The sequence below is a fragment of the Chenopodium album genome, chromosome 11, assembly GCF_948465745.1.
Source record: "Chenopodium album chromosome 11, dcCheAlbu1.1, whole genome shotgun sequence".
Classification (NCBI taxonomy): Eukaryota; Viridiplantae; Streptophyta; class Magnoliopsida; order Caryophyllales; family Amaranthaceae; genus Chenopodium; species Chenopodium album.
In genome coordinates, this window is record NC_137844.1 from 55701127 (window position 1) to 55722986 (window position 21860).

Below are 21860 nucleotides of genomic sequence, written 5' to 3' on the forward strand. Positions count from 1 at the left end.
ACTAATCTAGTTAGTTGATCGTTCATTAGTGCTCGCATGTGTATTGACTATTGTTGAAGTATATCCCACCAAATAACACGTGTAAAAGTCCTATATTGATAAAAGAAGAGAGTTAAGCACTTTATAAAGCTAAGGAAATAGTCCTGCCATTACAATATGGTTTTGGAATAGAACCTTCTTTGGATTTTAACAGCGGTTGAGTAGTTGAATTTCAAAGTTTTCAAAAATTTATTGATCGATCTCTACCTCTACATGCTTTTCATTTGATTCTAATTTAATTTAGTTTCAAAAAATTTAGTTGTTAAAAGAGTAACAAAAAAAAAAAATAACATAATGAAACCTTTGACAAATTATTTTTTGACTCCGATTTTGGAAAATGCTATAGGGCTATGTATAATACACTTTCTAAAATTGTCCAAATTTAGAAATTCATGACAAATATATGCTTAAATTGGTATAATTAATGCTTTTTTTTTCTGAAAATGTGTACTCATATAAATCAATGAATTAATGCTTAAAATATAAAGATATTTAAAAAAAAAAAAAAAAAATTAAACTACTCGTATGTAACGACAGAGCTACATATAACATTACCCTTTTAAGGTGTTTATTTAGGGGGATAAGGATAAAAGATGGGGATAGAAGAAAACTATGTTTGTTTAGAGGGACGGGGATTAAAAGGGGGTTGAGGATAGGGATAAAAACACCCTTTTATCCCTCCATTTCTATAACTAAGGGGGTAGTATAAAGGGAATGGATAAGAAATAGGCTAAAAATACCAAATTACCCTTAAAGAAATTGAAAAGATATGAGAAATGGTAGAAGTTCGTAAGGGTATTTTTTATAATTTTATTACTTATCTCTAATTTATTTCCCATACTTTCCAAATCCGGGATAAGAATTATTTATCCTTGTTCCACCTATCAATTCCCTATCTCCTCTCTCCTTATCCCTCTTATTCCTATCCCTCCAATCAAACGCCCTGTTTATTTATACAACATATATATTAAGAAAAATGTTATACATAGCTCTTAGAGCTACATATAATCATTAAATTCACACTAGAAAAATCGTACTCCCTCCGTCCCTCTTTTACATTCTTATTTGTAAAATTATACGGGAATTAAGGAACTTGGAATAAAACAAAGTACAATGGGAATTACAAGACATTAATTGATGTCTTTGAGTAAAACAAAGGATAGAATAATATTTAATGCTGCACATGTCATCAATCATTTGAAAAGAAAAAGGACCAATAACATTTTTTGGTGGAAAAAACAAGGACCAATCATATTCATCTAAATTGATGCATGGATTTTGAAAATAAGAGTGAGAATTAAAAAAAAAGAGTGAGAAAATAGGGAAAGTATTAATTACAAAATAGAAAAATAGGGATAATTTGGGATATTTGGTAAAAAAATTGCTTACTAAAAAAGGAAAGTAGGAATGTAATTTTGAAATACTCAAAAAGGAAAGTAGGAATGTAAAAAGGGGACGGATGAGGGAGTATAAAGTTAAGAAATCATGAAAATATAAACACTAGTCACAATGATTTACGAGTGTTTTCATCATAAATTCATAATTTTATACAATTTTCAAGAATGTATTTAATGCTTATATATAACCATTAGGGATTTAGGGCTACATATAACATTATCCATGTAATAATTTAAAAATCTACCTAATTTGATAACAAAACGAGAGTATGTAAGATTTGGACATGTGATACCCAATGCAAATCATGCAATGCATACCTACAAGTATAACTTTGGGTCAAAAAAATCCATGCTGGGTATACTGTCTATGTTAAAATTATCATTTTTTTTTTTTTTTTTATTTTAGCAGAATTGTCCATTCGAATTGTCACTTAATTGATGGTAAAGTAAAGACTAAGAGCACACATTCCTTGGAGGTAACGAAAGAGCAAAGAAATTCTCAAAATTAAACCCTTACAAATAACGCTAAGAAGAATCTCAATATATTCCACAGAACAAAACGAAGAACATTCTATTATCCTCTTTAAATCTTGTTAGGAAAACGGGTATAGTTCCACTCAAATCAGGATATCTGCCTCAAAAAGCATATTCCCTCATATTCCCGCGCATTTTACTTATCTTCTTTCCCCATTTAATTTAACTAGATTAAATCCCGTGCAATGCACGGTTGTTAAATAATTCTAATGACAATGAATTTTACCAAAAATAATGGATATAAATATTATAAATAGGCTTAGTAGTAAAAAGTATGAAATATTGTGAAAGAAATTAATTAAACATATAATAGTTATAATGGGCAATTTGATATTTAAGAACATTTATTTTAGATTTTATACAAATTAAAAGTCATAATTTAATTACAATAAGTTTTTTTTAGTAAGTGGTTTCGGAGGGAAAACTTTTTATAATATTTTGCCAAGTGTTATCTAAGTTTCGCCTTTAGTATAATGTAATTGATTATCTAACTATTATTCCCTTCAAAAAAAAAAAAAAAAAAAATCTACCTAATTAATTCCTTCCTTAATTAAACCGTCTATTTTTAACCCTTGGATTCGATTGTCACACCTCATCCAACGATTCAGAATAACCCTCAGAATATCAAAATATTCTACAGTATATTCCTTAGGGAAAGTTTTCAAAGTATAAATACTTGGGACCTTAAGATTTATTACCTACAAACAAAATTTAGAAGAAACAAAAAATATCTATCAATTCTCCAAAGTTTCTGAGTTTGTTCTTGGTAATTTTTTTGAGCAATGGAGGGATTAATGGTGGTTTTCGACTTTGATAAAACGATTATCGATTGTGATAGTGATAATTGGGTTGTTGATGAATTGGGTTATACACAACTCTTCGATCAACTCGTAAAAATCATGCCTTGGAACACTATGATGGTTAGTATTTTGTTTGATTGAATTAAATTTTTGTTTTTCCTCTGTTTTTATTCTTTGGTTCAAGCGATTTGATATATTGTATGTTTTGTTGATCATGTAACAGGATACATTGATGAAAGAAATGCATGCACAAGGCGTAACAATCGATGACATTGCACGAGTCTTGAAAAGAGTTCCGATTCATCCTCGTGTTGTTCCCGCAATCAAAGCCGCCACGCTGCAGGGTAATTTAAATTTCTCTTGTTAATGTTTTCTTTGTCCGGAATTTATAGTCATGTCGATAATTGATACGCTTTTAAAATTTATAGCCATATTGATATTTGATACGCTTTTAAAATTATTGATGTTATGACTAAATATTGAATGTTTATTTACGTGTAGATGTGATATGAGAATTGTAAGTGACGCAAATATGTTCTTCATCGAGACCATTCTAGATCATCTTGGTTTAAAGGATTATTTCTCGGAGATTAACACGAATCCGGGTTATGTTGACGGAGAAGGGAGATTAAGGATTTTGCCGATACATGATTTTACTAAATCTCCTCATGGATGCAGTAACCCCTGCCCTCCAAACATGTGCAAGGTAAATATATTTTGTAACGATTATTTACCAAATCTTAATGTCTAATCATATATTATAATTATTATATGTCGATGTCTAATTATATGTTATAAATTAATTGCAGGGTTTAGTGATAAAAAGGCTATTATGTGAACATGGAAACAAGAAAGTCATCTATTTAGGAGATGGGATTGGAGATTATTGCCCTTCCTTAAGGCTAAGAGAAGAAGACCATGTTATGCCAAGGCTGAACTTTTCAGCATATGATATGGTCTCAAGTAATCCAATGCTTGTCAAAGCCAAGATCCATGAATGGGCTGACGGTGGCGATCTCGAGCGAGTTCTATTGGCTCTCATCCAAGATAACATCACCAATGGAGATGATTATAATGTTGATCAATTAATCAACCTTGACTGCAAGCTTGAGATTTTGCCCGTTATTTCTGATATAGAGTTGCGGTCTAAGGTTTTATGTGTTCCTTTTTAAAAAGTGGCTAACTTCTATAACACTTTTAAAAAAAAGGGAGAAAGAAAGTTCAATGTAATTTTTGTTTGGTACGGTGTAGAATCAAAGATTAAAAACTATAGAGGATTTGTTAAAGGTTTTGATATGAGGATTATGTAATTAACCTTTGTTGCCCAATTGAGCAACTTATTCAATGAATGAAATTTGTATTTTTAATGACACTTAAAGCCATCTCTATATTCTCTACTAATAGTAACAAAGAAATGTTGAAAAACTTGTTTCTCTAATTATTAAATTAAAAGATATTTTGCTTGTCAATCTATCACCGCAATGTCAAAAATTCCTAAACCATTAACAACAATGAGTCAATGATTATATGTTCATGGGATCCAATTACATCTTACAATCACAATTAGCTGATAAGCTCCTTTGTTATAACTATTTCACCTTCGACTGTCAAGTTAATTTGCTTCATCAGCTTAAGTATCAAGGTTAAGCTATTGAAACTAACCCACTTATATTGTTGAAGCAAATTAGCCAAGCATCAAAACCATAATTTATATCTTGCAAAGAAATCAATGGTGTTGTAATTTAAGGCCTATTACTTGAAATTGCGCGCCTAATGAATTTTCCAAAACAACCTCCTCCCTCTCTGATTGACCTCCATTGCACACATGGCTCAAGATTCAACCTCAACCAACACCGTACCATGGTGCATGGACTCCACTAAGCTAGCTGCCACACATCATCATCAACGCCACCACCATCCTGTCACTGTCAGCCTCACACAACCCACCTCACCTCACCTCGCCGTCCTCAATGCCACTCCCTTCACCTACCTCCACATACACCACAGTCCGCCGCCATTACTACCGCCAACTACTCCTAATCATTGACAGCGGCCGCCACTATACACGAGGTAAGGAGATTAGACATGTTGTATATTTAGGTAGACTACGTACCACTACATACATACATACATGGTACAATACCAAATATGAGGGAAAAGCTTCTCTCAAGAGTCTAGATGAACGCGGCTTAATGTCAAACATAGAATCATTTTATGAATAATTGATTTTTCTACTGACGCAATTCTATTGACGTGTATATACCGTACCTGATATATATATTTTATTACGGAGTAATTTTTATTCGAATGAAGTACAAAGACCAAAGAAAACACAAGAAGCAACGACGTGTATATACCGTACCTACCATAGAGTGATTAGTGGCCCACTGACTGACTACCGAAATAGCTACTACTTCCTATAAAAGGAGAAAATATAGTTGTTATTATGCTAATTATTATAAATATATAATGTCCCAATTTCATCATCAACCATTAACAATCTCTCATTTTTTCCAACGACATCAACCTCTTCAGTCTCAAATGGAGCAAACAACTTCTCAAGACCACCCCAATTTTCAGCCAGTGGTAATTTGCAACTTTGCTAACTTGTATATGTCTCCTAATAACGTCCATCATCAACCACCACCTGTTGTAGAGCCGAAATCGATCAACCCGAATGCCTTAAACACCATCTTTACCTTCATAGCCACATTCTTAATTGGCTTGCTTCAGTTAAAGAGTCAAGGAGATCATACAATTTCCCCCTTTTCTACCAATCCTTACACTATACTAGTCTCTATTGTTTGGCTTTTGTTTTATTGTTGGACTTATGCTGCTTGTTTAATATCATCACCACCAATGCCATCCTCTTCTCCGCCGCCACCACAATCATTATTGATATCACAATCTCCACCCACATCACCAACATCTTCATCGCCGCCACCACCAACTTTATCCTTGCCATCATCACCTACTTATGAACTTTACAAAGAAATGATGATTAAATTTGGTGCACTAACATTGGCATCTCTAGGATCCCTCCTCTTTCCTAGCTCAAACCAACACTACGCTCTTTATACCATGTATGCTATCATCGGTCTAGTACTGGTTCTACATTGGTTAAGGTTAGGCCAACCACCTAGAGGAAACCTCCTTCCTTTGCATACAAGAGTCATAAGCTCATAACCTAACATTAAACAACTGCATTGCCGCCCTTATGAGTCCTAATACATGTCCGCTTTAGTAGACACTTAAATAGTAAGTGACTCGAATATATATGTTATTCATTGAGACATATATATACACTTCAATAGTAAGTGACTCGAATATATATATACTTGATCATCTAGGATCGAAAGATTGTTTGTCCGAGATTAACACGAATCCGTTCGTCGTGTTATTTTGATGAAGGAAGATTAATGTACAAGGTGAATATATTATGCAACTATGTATATTATGAGCTAGGATATCAAACCCTAATGTGTACATATGTTATATGATCATCATGTCTATATTATTTAATTGTTACTCCTTATTTAATATGATTGCAGGTTTAGTGATCAAAAGGTTAACGTGGGGACAAGAAATTCATGCATTCTTTAAGGAGATGGAATTATTGGAGATTATATATTGCCCTAGCTTCAATTCATTCTTTAAGGCAAAGAGAAGATCGGATGACCAGTTATGCTAAAGTTGAGTTATCCGGCTTATGATATGATCTCAAGTGATCCATGGAATGTTAGCAAAGCCAAGATCCGTGAGGTCGGCGTCGAATAGGTCTTTGTAATTATTGGTTTGTAATGGTAAAGACGTGGAATCAATACTACAAAGTATAAAGAATTTCTTGATTTGCCCTTTTTCCCTTTATTATTATTATTATTATTATTATTATTATTATTATTATTATTATTATTTATAAAATAATCTCTTACTTGCAAAATTTCATCATACACTCCAGTGTACTATACGCAAGATTATATGCACTATAAGCAATTAAGGATCACAATATAAGTGGAGCGAGTAATAAAATACGGAGGTTGTGGGATCAAATTCCACTAGAGACACTTTGGGGTGGGGATTCTCTTACCCTTCCCTGAGTTCCCCTCCTCCCCACTCCTAAAGTGCCTAGCCCACTAAGCTGGGCCGGGAGAATCAATGCGAGGTTCCGACTCGGTAGAACCCTTCTCCTTAAAAAAAAAGTAATAAAATACGGAAGGAGCTTATTTAAGTAAGTTAATTATTTATTCCTCATTCATATCATTATATCTGATGATCATAATGTATATAATCATAATTTATAATTATACAAGTACAAGTCTAGTCCATAAGAGTTATTTAGATTAGGTTGGACTCATACAAGTTCAACCTAATTGATTATTATTCTTATTACTTAGCTTATTATTTTCAAAATTAGATCAAATAAAAATAACAAATCAGGCCAGACAACATCCATAATATATGTGTTGTTTATTGCCATATCTTTAGTTTTGTATTTAAAAAATTATGAAAATTTGATATGTGAAAATGATCATTAAGACAAATATAACAAGATATTATCTCATAATAATTTTTTTTTCCTTGCATGTAAACACATTACTATGACTAAGGTTCAGTCAAACAAACAATTAGATCAAATCAAACTTGACCATACCTGATGAAACTATATAATCAAACTTTTATAAACTTTAAACCATAAGTCAATTATAACACATTACTCTCCCAGTGTATTAGTACACCAATTTTCTAAATTTACCGGTTTTTTTTAAGTGCATCACTTTTTTTATAGACATTTTTGTCTTAATTTTTATAATTGAGCCTCTCTCTTTAGTCTTCACATTTATTAATTTGTTGGACAAACCGACACATACACACTTAAAAAATGGAGGGAGTATTTCAAACGAAAATAACAAACTTAAAAAAATAAATAAATAAATAAATAAATCATTGAATCAAATGTCATGTTATGATGTTAATGAATCTTGAGGGATATGTACTGTCTGACTAAGCCCGTATTATTCTATTTGAATTAATCTTCCATCACAAAATAGTGCAGAAATATTATCCCAAATTTGACAGAATCTTGAATTGTCATACCCTAACTCAAAATCCAAGAATTTACTAATTACTATTGCAAGCTTTTCAACATCTAAGAGATTTCTTTTTTATTTTGACATAAACTAAGAGATTTTGTTGCCGGAAATTGAAGGAATTTATAGTCACAGTCTTTACACTCCATTACACTATTCAATTATTCATAGTCCAGGTTTTAAACATTATCCAAGGCCATATCTTTTTTATTTTTTGATTTGACATGAATAATCCGATGATATCTAAGATCATGTTAGATCGATATAATTGGTAAGCTAAAATGCTAAAAGTCTTAAAGGTGTCTTAACTTACTAATTAAACATTGAGAGTAAGGAAGAGGAATTGAAGTTTGCTTTGTTTAATTATTTCCTTATTACGAATTATTTTTTAAAATTTTATTTTAATGTTACACCTATATTATTAATCTGTTGTTTTATTTTTTAAATGATATGTAAACTATATTTTTAGTCCTTTCATACTTCTTTCGTTTTTATATAGATCTGGTTTTGTGTGCAGTTGGCTACACTTTGTGTCCATTTGTTAAAGAACAAAGTAATTCCTATGACACTTACCGAGTAATCCCTGTATTACTGATCGAGTAACCCCTGTAAATCTGTAATACTAACCGGGTAACCTAACATTAACGAAGTAACCCCTATAACACTGACTAAGTAACTCATATAATACTAAAAAAGTAATCCCTATGATGATTGGTCACATGATGTGGCCAACCACATATAAGAATTTGTGTGTGAATCTGTGTTTTATATAATGACTCAATTACTCCACTTACTCTTTCTCTATTTAAACTTTACATATGAAAGTCCCTATTTATTTTTTTTCTTTCCACAAATGGAATGTACTCGATTTTAAATATTTCTCCGGTCCTTTTTAATCCACTAAATATAACTACTACCTCCATTAACTTCTAGTTGCAACTTTAGAATATTTTATGTCTCACAAATAATACCCAAAGTTGCAACTAAAAGTTAACGGAGGTAGTATTACGAAGAAAAGAAAAAAAAAAAAAAAAAAAAAAAAAAAAACCAACTATCTAATAACTTTATTTAAAAAAAAAAATCTCATTGACTCGCATAATAAAGTAAGAAGCCAGTTAAATTTGACAATTTTTTTTATTAATCGTGTATTAAGACTATGAACTAGCAATATAGCCATGTAGGCACAATTGCACAAAGGGAGTATATTTTATTATAATAGAGTCAATTAATTTTGTTTTTAAAGTGTAACACTTAAAAATGGATGGAGTATGACTTTGACACTTTTTAACAATTTAACCTCCCTCTTACAGGGGTGAAAGGTCAACTTCCAACCGACTAGGCTAACCTTGATTCTCAAAACAATTTAACCTTATTTTCAAACTGAAATGAAAAATAAGTCGGGTCCATTAAGAAAACACTTTAATAATTTTGACCAAAATTTACCTGATATGCTCGACTTTCATGAAACCCAAATTGACCAACTCTATATGTAAATGAGTAGGTCTACCCCTGTCCCCCCAAAAGATATCATAATCTTGACAGATTTTAATTTGCACTAAATAAGTTTCTACTTGATTTTCTTTTATTTAAAACTCTCATGTGACATGCGAACCATATGTTTCTAATCCTGATAATGAAATGTTTAACAATAAGTGATAAGTCATGCATAAAGCGAACTTTCTCTAATTTTTATTAAAAGACATTTAATTTAAGAGTAATCTTAACAATTTTTACAGTAACTTTATCTCGTTTAAGGTAGTTTTCTATTGAGTTTGATTGTATTAAAGTATATTTTCTAATGAATACATATTGTAAAGGACTAAAGGTTAATATAATCTAATATAGTACCTTCGTTTCATATTATTTGCAATAATTAGATATTTTTTCACTCTACTTTATATCAAATCGTTGAAAATAATATGAAAGGGGGGTAGTATTATGATTGTTTCTAAAAATTTATGTTTTAAAATGATAAGTTTATTTTACAGTGTATAAAGCTAACTTTAAATGATTATAGGATAACTTTTGTGAAAAAAAAAACACTTTATAACGTCGTACATTAAGTTAATGAAAGTCCGTCGTATTCAAAAAATTGTGAATATTCCGTTTTTAATCTTCTACTTTTTTTTTATTCAGTTTTTGGCTAAATATTAAATCAACTTACATAAGAAAATTCTAATTTTTCTTTCGTTCTAATTTGTGAACTTGCGCTTGTCAAAAATAAAATTAAAATTAAAAAAAAAAAAAAAGTGAACTTATATATTATTTGTTGCAATGACAAATTGATCGCTACCCAACCCAGACAGCCCAAGCATAATCCGCTACACAATACAAGCCGTGAATTCATGATTGGGATGAGAACAGCGTTGAGTTGCGCATGGATTAATGTCGTGGCCTCCAAAGGAAGTACTCTTATCCAGAAAATGCAAGGAATATACTTTCCTTGCATAATAGGGAACAATTGTTCATCTCTTAGCAACCAGGTGCTGCAACTTTAAAGCTTAGGCCCTGCCCACACAGTCATAACATTTCACTACATCTCCAATACAAACTACGGAGTATAAAACAAATTCATATCCTGATATGTTCAACCGGAATTTTTATATCATCGACTGTACGTACAACTTTCATAGCCTACAATACCAATTGCTCGGACATAGGTGGCAAACGAGTTGTTCGATTTTCAAACAGGGTCTAGTCCGGTGAACTTGGTCATCTATTATCAGATTACTTTATAAGGGTCCAAATTACATGTCCAGATACTTGGCTTCCTTTATTCGTGTTGTTTATTTATTCGTAAAACAATTGGAGGACACAAATCAGATAGCTCGTCAATTTCCTCATAGATTCTACACCCTTGAATTATAAGGTCATATTGTTTTGACTATTAATACTATCTCTGTTTCATATTATGTACAACAATTGAATAATTTATGCGAAGTATCTTACAAAAATACTCAATTGTTACACACGATGTGAAATGGAAGTAGTAATGTTAGATTTTCCTATCATATGTTCTGTGAATAGGGGAGTAGAGAGAAAGAGACGCTGAGACAACTAGACAAGTCAATGAAATTTCATTGAAGTTGCAATATCCAGTTTTATTTCCTTCTTTCATTACCTGAAACAATAGTTAATTACAGAGTACAAATCTAGACAGCGTGAATATTATTTCCTAACAAAAACTAGTTTTTATTGGTTGAGGAAAATAATCAGAACAGAAATTAAGATATTTAACTAGCTATGAACTACAGAGATTACATATGACAGTCTATAGATTTAGTACTGGCTTAATAAAAAAAAAAAATGTATAAAATTTTTAGGCATGATTCCAGCTTCAGGATACGAATCGGCTATTTGGTGAACATTTGTATACGGTAACACACAATTCCAAACCCTAAAAAAGAATAAGTTTTAACAGAACATACCACCTACCTATCCATAATCTCACGAACAAAAACATTATGCTAAAAAACCAAACTGCACATATATCATTCTTATATTGACATTAGAACTGCTGCGCTCGAGTTCGAGCTTTGAGCTAAAACCTAACAACACTAACCTGCACTTATACAATCAGACCGCATGGATTGGGCTGCCACCAGAAGAATTCATATCTGGGCTACCAGGGGTAGGATTAGCATGGAACGCAGATTGTCTAGAGGAACCATCGAGCAATTTCAGTGACAAACTTGACGGCTCTCCACTGCCAATGGTCTCCCCCAAGCTCAATTTTGACATGCCAACAAGCTCGTCAACATTGATTGGGCTCTTTGAATGTACTGCTGTAGGCTTAACCACCTCATGTGTCTCCTTGGTTGGTTCGGGATTACCACCAGTCCAATATGGGACAGGATACGGATAGAAAGGTGACACATAAGTAGGGTATACAACAGGGTAGTAGTTTGGGGGAGTGTCGGTTGAGACGGAGCTGCTTTGAGAGGGTTCCACGCCTTCCTGCTTAGGTAAATCAGGTTCCGCCTCATTGGAGGTTGAGTTGCTAGATGCCATTGACTCGCATACTTCATCAAGAATAGGAGCAGGAGGCAATGGGTGGTTATTATTCTGTGTTTGAGTATCCGATGGATGCTCAGGGAGGAAATCATGTGCCGCCATTGGTGTATCGCCCTCCTGTAAAAGCAACGATAAAAACAATAACATAAGCAATGCTGCAGGGGGGTTATCAAAGATTGATTAAAACGCAGTACAAATGAGAAAGGAAAAAAAAAAGAGCTAGAGAGGAACAGGTCTGAGGATGTAAGGAGCAATGAAATAACATGCATATCAATAGTTCTAGCCTTCTAGAGCACAGAGTTGAAAACTGGAAATAATAATCAGCCTAAAGAGCAACTAAATTGTGTGCAACAGTTGCGATACTTCAGCACAAATTCATTATGTATGGGTGAAGGAGATTGATGACATAGAAAGCCTGTAACATATTGTGAAAAGGCTAATAGACTAATAGTACAACCTCTCTCACAAATTACAAAAAGTTACACCAAAGCTCGAAAGGCAATGATCAAGACAATCTAAATCTTTTTTTTTTTCTTTTTTTTTTTGGGGTGGGGGGTGGGGCCGTGGGGATCTCTTTCCGCAATACATGAGTAAGAAGTTACATCTACCAATTATTCTGACTCTCTGAGTATCTACTATGCAAACTCACCAAAATTCCAAGTAAGCTATTAAGAATATGAAGAAAGGGATTATCACCTCATCCGCTACAATATCAAACAAGCTAGAGCGTCTTTTTCTTCTAGACACATTGCACTGCCTAATGAAATATTTCTGAGCATGGCTAGCCACTTGGGTTGGCGTCCTTGATATCACATAACTACGTGATATCCCCCGCCAATCACCCTTCCCAAGTTTTTGCAGGCCCAACAAAAACATTCGATGTTCCTCCTCTGTCCATGGAACACCTATTGAAAGAAAGAGAACTGTTATTGAAAATAAACATACAATGAAACCAATGAAACAGACTTGGATGTCAGCTAAATAGCCTATCCTACGGTATCAAATTCATACTACAGGCAAGAATTAGGAAAATGAAAGAAATTTCCCAGACCAATCAAGGTGTAGGTACAGAGCGCGAAAGCTATAACAGTCATGCCATGAAATAAAATGACTGCTGAACAACATTGTCAAGAGCTTAGAACACCTGATCAAGAAAGATTGACAGTTCAAGCAGTGACAAAGAAGGGAAAAGAGTAACTTATCAAAAACTAGTGATTGGAGCACAAACAACGAATTAAATGATCAACTTATAAAACTCAGTTTCAGTAAAATTCAGCTTATGTGAGACAAATTCAGAATTGATCGCAAATACTACGTATAAGTTTTGATTGGAAAAAGTCACTACTAAAAGCCGGAAACGGCATGTGACAAACACTAGCAGAATCAGTCAACAAAAAATAAGTTTAGAGAAGCACATTTCAGTTCTGATAAGTAACAATAATCTCATTCAGACTATCAGCATATTAAAAATATCAGCTGCTAAGCTCTGCATAATCAAGATCACCAAACTACACTATCCAAATTAGCTTCCTCTATAGGCAATTATAGTTGTTTTAATTATGCACGTCGACTACAAAGATTTCCGACAAAACCAAAGACTACAATAAGAAGAACATCATACAGGGCAACCCAAATAAGACAAGATCAATCCATACCAATTAAAAAGACCTAGATAAGCTGTAACAAAACACATCAAATGCCATTATTGCAAAGCCTCAAAACTTCCTGAGCGTATGCCACCAGATTTTATAGCGAGTTTTCTACTTTCTTCACCAAATCATCTTCTACTGCAAAATCTTCCCCAAAATCAATTATATCTTATATTGCTCATGCTTTAACAAGAATTCCAACCACTCTCCATAATAATTCACCGTACACACTTCTACGACATCCAATCCAATCAAGATAATTCGAACGCGATAAACAACTCTAGCTTGCTTTCTGCTCAAGCTAATCGATACATTTTTCCATCCAATAACCAAGCCTAGTATCAATCAACACGAAATAAATCGAAACAAATTCAATTGAACCGAAATCAATCAACCAAAACTCCAAAAAAATTTCCAATTTCATAATCCCACAAATAAATCCAATTTATTCAATCAATGTCAATCCACAAAACACACCTGATCAAAACTTCCCCAAAATAACCCTCAATCCATCTCAATCAACCACTTTCAGGTGTTAAGAATTCCCATTTCCCAATAATCCAATCTCAAATTAACAAATAAACCCCCCATTTTCCAGGGACCAAAATCAATTATTTGGGGAAAAACCCAAAAAAAACAAAACTTTATCCCACCACCTAACTAACACCAACTGAATCAATCCCAAAATAAAAATAAAAAAAGACAACATTTTTCCAAAATCAGCAAAACATAATAAAACCCCTTTACTACTTTGAACCTAAATCAATCTAAATTCCCACCAAATCAAATTAAAGAACAAACCTTTTTTACGTTCGCGACTAGAAGAACTACCAGGAACAAAATCCTCGGAAGCATAACCGTCGGCAGAAGGAGGCACGTGATCAGGAGTAAGATCACCGGCGGCAGGAGAAGTATTCCCAACGACACCGTTTTGATGAAGAGAGAGATTACCCATACTAGCACTTTTTCTGATTGAACCATCGGTTAATCGGACTCCAAAAAGCTTGACCCCTCGGTTCGGACAGGTTCGAGAGTTGTGCCCATTGTGGCTGCAATGGGAGCACCGTCGAGTCATGGCGGCTGGGATCCAACCCGGGTTTAAGTGGGTTTAGTGATCGGGCTTTGGGTTCGGGTCGGGTCGGGTCGGGTTGGGTTTTGGTTTGCTTAGGTTAGAGGAAAATTTGGGGAAATGAAATGAATTTAGAGGAAGAAGAGGTATAAGTAATATAAAAAGGAAGTTTTTATTGGGTGTGGTTCGGATAATTAGGTCCCACTTTTAGGTGGGTGTTTTTCAGCCGTTGATTTTAAACATGTATCAACGCTTCTTCTGTTTTAAATCTCTGTTGTGCACGTCAATATTACAAATTAGTTTTATTTTTAAAATAAAAAATAAAAAAATGGTGTGTATTTGAGTATTTGTATTTGTATAATAAGATATTATGATGTGCCTTGTGGTTCACTCAAATAGTGATTATAATTAAAAAATTTCTCCTGAAGAAATATCTGGTTGATATTTTCAAAATTAACAAGTGTATTGTTTATTCCTTTGAAGTTGTCTTTGATTTTTTCTTTTTTTTGACAGATGATTTGTTGATATTTAGTTACAAGAGAGATCAATTTGTGAAAATTATGAAGAGTTATAAAGTATTACAAGATACAATCTTATTTCCACATTTATATATACGTATATATACGTATATACGAAATACTTGTTTAGTAATGGATATTAAAGCAAATTTTAATGGATAACCTCATTAGTAAAGATTATGAACAACATTGTATAAAAATAGTTCATCATAATGTGGGGAAAAATTAAATAATTGGTGACATATATTATACTTCATCAGGGTCGTTTTAGAGCAGGTTTTTTATGATACACAGAGCAGGGCCCCCAAAATTGAGGGGTCCAAAATTGAGTTGGTTCAAGTCAAAAAAAAAAAAAAAAAAAAAAAGTAAATATCTCATCTTTATCATATTTCCGTAAAATAAGGCCACCATTTCCAAAACCATCTCTAAACTCTTTAGATTCTCTTTTCTCCAAATTTAAGTCTTTGATTTTAGTTTTTAAATTTCCAATTAAAATTAAACACTCTTTTTCATTTTTTTTTCATAATTCGCATAATTGTACCCAACTTTACCAATATTTTTTATGCAAACTTTAAGCAACAATTTATCCTCAATTACAATATCCGATTTTGATTCACAAGTAATTGCAAATTTATTTTCATAATATACCAGTATTAAGTACTTTCATACCCACAAACAATTAGTCAATTAGAATCTTTGCACACACAAAAAAAAAAAGTACAATCTTTTTTCAATTGTAATTCAGTTCAATTCACAAGTTCTTTGGCCAAGAATTCTTCCATTAGAGTCTGTAGACTTTAAGCTATGCTCTTTGTCGGTTGTTGTTGTTTTTTTTTAGTATAATAATAATAATAATACTCTACCTTTATTTAAAAATGGTTCTTTAAAAATTATTAAGGGCCTAATTTTTGTAATTAGAACAGGGCTTCTAAATTATCGGAGACGGCCCTGTACTTCATAGTGTTTTTTATTAACCTAATGTCATTAATAAGGAAAAAAAAGAACTTAATCATGCGTAAAGAAAAAAACTTTACTGAAATAATATTAGCTGTCAACTAAGCAGTTAAATCATACTACGTAACTTATTTTTTCTAAATTTATTTATTTGATGTAGTCTAAGCTTATTAATCCTTATTTGAATTTATCTAAATATATATTCTCATCATAAGAAGTAAGGTGAATAAAATCGTACCTAAAAGGTCCATCGAAGTTACATAAAAAAAAAAAAAAAAAAATAATAAAACCATGAGAAGCATGGACATATTAAAATTACTCGTGCAAAATCATGTGTTTATGAATGATTAAGACACTACTATTTCAAAAATTGATTTATTAAGATGTACTATCCTCTTATTTTCTCTAAAATGAACCATTGACTTATCACTTGGAAGTTTGTGTCAAAGCAAATTAATTAATGGATAAAATTATGCAAATATTTATAGTACGAAATAATACATTACAATGGCATTTAGTTTGAAAGACCAAGCTTAATTTCAATTTATTTCGGTTCAATCCAGCTCCTATCAGTTTACTTTAGTTCAGTTCTTTTGCTAATTTATTTGTTTTATATGATTTAGCTAATGATACTGTTAATGACAATTTAGTTTAGGCATGCCTTTGGGCGGATTTTTTAAAGTTCATCTTTACGTGTTATGATATTGATAATGATAATTAAAGCTAAATTTCATATTTTTTAGTATATATTACAACAACAACAACAACAACAACAACAACAACAACAACAACAACAATAATAATATTTTTGGATATTTTCATTTTTTATTTTTGGATATTTTCTTCGTTTTTTTTTTATCATTTGTTTTTGTTTTATTTTTTAACAGCCAAACTATTACAATAGATTAATTTCACATGCATTAATTAACATGAAAATAAAAATTTTAAACAAAAAAAAAAAAAAACTATTAGTGGATTAGTTTTGAACTTCATTTTATTTTCCATAATTATTAGTGGATTAATATCATTACTACGAAGTAATCCATAGCTAAAAATCATTAACCCATAGTCAAATATTTCAGTTCAGTTCAGTTCAGCTCCAATCAGTTCAGTTCAGCTCCAGTTTAGTTTAGTTTAGTTTCAATCAGTTTAATTCCCTTCTGTTGTTTTCAATAAATCGGAATAGACCCTTAGATAAATTCATATAAGATTTTAAAATAAATTGTGTATAAATAAAGAAATTCAATTTGTACTTTGTAGTTTTTAATTACAATTCATCATATTCTAAAAAATATACTTTGTTTTAATTTTATAATTCATGTTAACTATCAAAATAGTCCTTCTACCAATTAGAAATATCCTATGTTACTAATTTCATACATTACCAAGCTAAGTTTAGTCTAATGGAAAATTTTGCATCTATCAATTTTGAGATTAGGGATTTAGGGTCTGTTCTCATACGATTATTTTCAGTTCAGTTCAGCTCTAATAAGTTAAGTTAAGTTCAATTCAGTTCAGCTCAGCTCTTAATTTTCTTCGCTTATAAAATATTCAGTTCGGTTCAGTTTAGTTCAGTTCAGGTCTAATAAATTCAATTCAGTTCAGTTCAGCTGAGTTCAATCAATGAGAACAAACCCTTAGTCTCTATTAAAAACAATTAAGGATGAAACTCCCTTACCCTTTTCCTTCACTCTTAAAATATCTGACTCATAAATACCGAATCAAAAGAATTTTAAGAGCTAAGGTATGCTCCGTAGTAAATACACTTATACGAAGTACAGAGTATAAAATAAGAAATCTTAATCTTTATACACGGTCAGAAACGAAGAGGAAACTTAATAGAGCCACAAAGCATCGAAATGGGAACGTGAAAAAAAGAAAGATGAAGAAGAAGCACGTGGGCGGTGGAAGAGCAAAGAAGGAAGAGAGTGTCAAAATTGTAAATCTTGGTCGGGTTTACAATAAGAATCCACGTGATATGACGGACGCATATTCCCATTTTAATTTAACATACTTTGGCTTTACTACGCTTTCCACGGTCCCTATTTTACAACCACCAATTTCATTTTATATCATTTTTTAGTACTACTTGTATTATCATTTAAAATAGCTTATCCACCTTATCCATATTTTTCTTTGAGATAACATAATTAATAAATTATGTTATCCAAAAGTCATCAAGACTTTATCAAATCCCTAATCTCCTCGAATCCAATCAGATATATGTGCTAATTATATTATATCATGCGTTTTTATAAAGTTGATACATGCTTATGGGTGCGCTTTGTTTATATTTTACGGAGTAGTTCTCCTTGTGGTCTTCAATCTTCGGTTGCATAATAGTACTTTATGATAACTCTATAATCTACTTTGTATTAAGTAAACAATCTTTTTAATGAGTAACAAGTATAGCGGGAAACTTATTAGACCCTATTCTTTTGAGATTTTGGACAAACTTAGCAAAGCAAGTGTTAGCAAAACAGTTTGAGTTAGTATAGCAAATCAACATAGCAGAGCAGCTCAAAAGAACAACGCATAAGTCTAGCTCGCTCATACTCGTATTTTATACAAATTATTTTTTAACTTTATAGGTTGCAAAATTTATAGGGTCATTTGGGTTTACCATTCTCTAATTTTTGATGGTTTGTTATACATAGTAGAAGTTATTTAAAATTTGACAGCAAAGCCACAAAAATTAGGATAATATATAAAATTATAAATTCTAACAACTACACATTGATAGAGTATATAAACCGATCATGGGGTTTAACCATCTTCTTAACCTTTTGGTTGAGATGATCCTCTAACATGATATCAAAGTTAGCGTGACACAAAGTCACGGGTTCAAATCTCATCCATGCAATATAAAACGCTCGGTGTGGTGAGGCCCAGACGATATCTACACTTCAAGCTCAGTGAGCTTTCATGTGGGAGGGCGTGATAAAGTATATAAATCGATCCTGAACTTCAACCATTAATTTAAGTTTTTGATTTAAATGGTTCTCTAACACACATAGGTCACTTGTTAGCAATGTGTTTATATTTTAGGCAAGTAGCTTTTTTTAGTCATCGTGTTAGCATTTTTTTTCTATGACAGATCATGTAAACATCAATACATCATAAGTTCATAACACATCGTCCTTAATGTATCATTAAATGACCATTCTTAATTATTGTAACTCAATACATTATATCCTTTCAAAATAAAAAAAAATAAAAAAAATTAAAAAAATATTCAATGCATTATATTAGTAATTTGCCAACAGAAGGAAAATTCAAAATGGTAACTTAAAGCAGCATAGAATAAATTCATGGCGGATTACATTAATAAGTTATACACTAAATAGAATTTACTAGAGACGACTTAGGCCCTGTTCTTCTGAGCTTCTGGGCAGAGCAGAGCAGGGGTCAGCAGAGCAAAGCAGATTAAATATCAGCAGAGCAGAGCAGAGCAGATTTCAAGATAGCAGAGCCGAGCCGAGCAGAGCAAATTTCAACATTACTACTACTACTACTACTACTACTACTACTACTACTATTATTATTATTAAGTGCATATACCATTGATTTAGGTGAGTAAAAACATAAATAAATGTGTACCATATTTAACATATGTTAATAGTATAAAGATAAAAGACAATAGTTTACTTATATTCATTTCACAAAAATTTTAAAATAAAATGATTTAATGAGTAATAATGATTTTACTTATAAATATGTCTTAATCATATATTTTTAACCCTCAAAATAATAATGATATACAAAGTACTACTTGAAAACAACCTCTTTTTTTTTTTTTTTTTTTTTTTTTTTTTTTTTTTTAAATTCTTAAATTGTATGGAAAGATTTGAAAAATAATTCAACTCAATGAACTAACAATCAATACCCACATAAATTGTTTCTATACATTGTGATTCCAATATCAAATGTTTATAAAAAGAAATTGTTATTAATTGTTATTATTATTATTATTATTATTATTTATATTTTTGAAAGAATTGTTATAATTATTAGAAATTATTAATTAATAATATTATTAAATATTAATTCTTAATAGTTTGAATTATTAAATATTATTATTGATAACTATTATTATGATTAATAAATATTTTATTAATTATTATTAATATTAATAATTATTATAATTATTTAAAATAATTAATTATTATCATCAATAAAATATTAATAATTATTATTGAATAGTAATTATTATTGTTATTATTTATTAATATTTGAAAATAGAGTAGAGCAAAATAGATTTGATCTAAGCAGAGTAGCTCTAAATAACGGGGCCTTATATTATTTCCGATTGCCCTCAATATGTCGAGACATATGCCGCTCTAGAGTCTGACACAATTCAATTGAGCTCTAGGCATGACATATGGACTATATGGCCCGATATATGCCCATCTCTACTAACAAAATTATGGTAACTTTATGATTGGGTTGATTTTGTTGAGATAAAAATTCGGTAAAAATAAATATTAATCCCTCATAGTTAGAGTTTGCTAGTCCTCGTCCGATCCAATAACCCGACTTGATTTGAACACAAACCGACCCTCAATTCGATCCAATTGACTAATTTATTATATTTTATAGTGATATCAAGGTTTTTTTTACACTATTTGAGATAGGTTTTTTAGCCGATCTAAAATCTAATTCGAATTTGACCCGTTGACTTGAACTAATAAGTCTACTCATAATCAATTATGATGCAAGGTAAATATAATTTGAAATAAAAGTAAGGCAATCTATATATTAACTGCAGATTTTTTTTTTCAACTTTTAGGTCTTTTACCTATCGAAAACCAAAGCCCCATTCTTACAGTTCTACCCCATCTATATTCTATACTCTTTTATAAAATCCAATAACTCCCCGTCAAAAAAAAAAAAAAAAAAATTCAATAACTACCCGTTTTAAAGAAATATACGGTATATTAACCGTAGTCTTTAATGAGAAACAGAGAAGCATCACGATCGGCTGATTATAGGGCCAAAATAGGCCTAGTCTAAAATCAGCTGTTTGATTTATTTAATTAATGCAACACAAATAATCCAAAATGTAGGTGATTTTCCGGGATCACGTGAGCGAAGAGAATACGGGTTGGTATGAAAGTTAACGGCTGAAGTTGATGAGTTAAGGGAATCCAAACACGTGGTTAGCCTAAGTCGTTTGCAAATGCTGTTATAGTGTCTACTACTGTTCAATGTCCTTGTCCTTACTTTTTTCCTTACGTTCTATCACTATCCACATCCATCCAAACTTAATGGATGCATTATCTTTAAATTAAGTCATTAGACTTTAATTACCCTTAATATCAGATAATCATTAAACTTTATCCATTTATACAATTCAGAATTCAGATTAGATCTCAAATAACCAGAAATTGATTTTGACACATCTATTTGTGAGAAAAATATCATTAAACCGTGTTCAAATTTTAATGTCCCAAAATTATTTTCCCAACTACTCTATTCGATTAAATTATTGAAGGAAGGTAACACTGTTTTTTCCCCTTAATTCAAACTTTAGTGTTTAGGTTGTATTTTGTAGGGTTACCTCAAACATAGTGTTTAGGTTATTAGTTACCTCAAAGTAGTTTAAATCAAAGGCGGACCTATTAAGAGGCCTGTGTGACACCGATCCCACCAAGTAAAGGTGCAAATTTATGAGTCAAGTACAATTTTAATGCAATTAATAACATCAAATTAGCTTTGTTATAGTGGTAATTCATTGAGTTTGTGCTAAAAGTCGTTCAAGTTTTCATACATGCGTTTTATATTTTACATTAGGTTGTG

General features: G+C 31.6%; 1 protein-coding gene and 1 pseudogene across 2 annotated transcripts; one reads left to right on the forward strand and one right to left on the reverse strand.

The window, feature by feature from the left end:
* The first annotated feature begins 3260 nt into the window (after window positions 1–3260).
* LOC145566918 (inorganic pyrophosphatase 1 pseudogene) lies at window positions 3261–3942 on the forward strand (annotated as a pseudogene). The gene is made up of 2 exons (XR_014095492.1): window positions 3261–3476; window positions 3580–3942. The product of XR_014095492.1 is annotated as an inorganic pyrophosphatase 1 pseudogene (transcript).
* A 7212-nt stretch (window positions 3943–11154) lies between these two features.
* LOC145567827 (transcription factor MYBS3-like) lies at window positions 11155–14709 on the reverse strand. Its single transcript, XM_081627226.1, has 3 exons — window positions 14322–14709; window positions 12568–12776; window positions 11155–11988 (listed from the first exon to the last, which is right to left on the reverse strand). The coding sequence occupies exons 1-3, from the start codon at window positions 14593–14595 to the stop codon at window positions 11434–11436; spliced, it is 1038 nt and encodes a 345-aa protein (XP_081483352.1). The 5' UTR covers window positions 14596–14709; the 3' UTR covers window positions 11155–11433.
* Window positions 14710–21860: the final 7151 nt, after the last annotated feature.

Coding starts and splice junctions, on each gene's coding strand:
- LOC145567827 (XM_081627226.1), bottom strand. CDS start 14,595: ATGACTCGACGGTGCTCCCATTGCAGCCACAATGGGCACAACTCTCGA. Junction 12,777..14,321: donor TAGTCGCGAACGTAAAAAAG/GTTTGTTCTTTA, acceptor TTCTTTCAATAG/GTGTTCCATGGACAGAGGAG. Junction 11,989..12,567: donor TTGATATTGTAGCGGATGAG/GTGATAATCCCT, acceptor TTGCTTTTACAG/GAGGGCGATACACCAATGGC.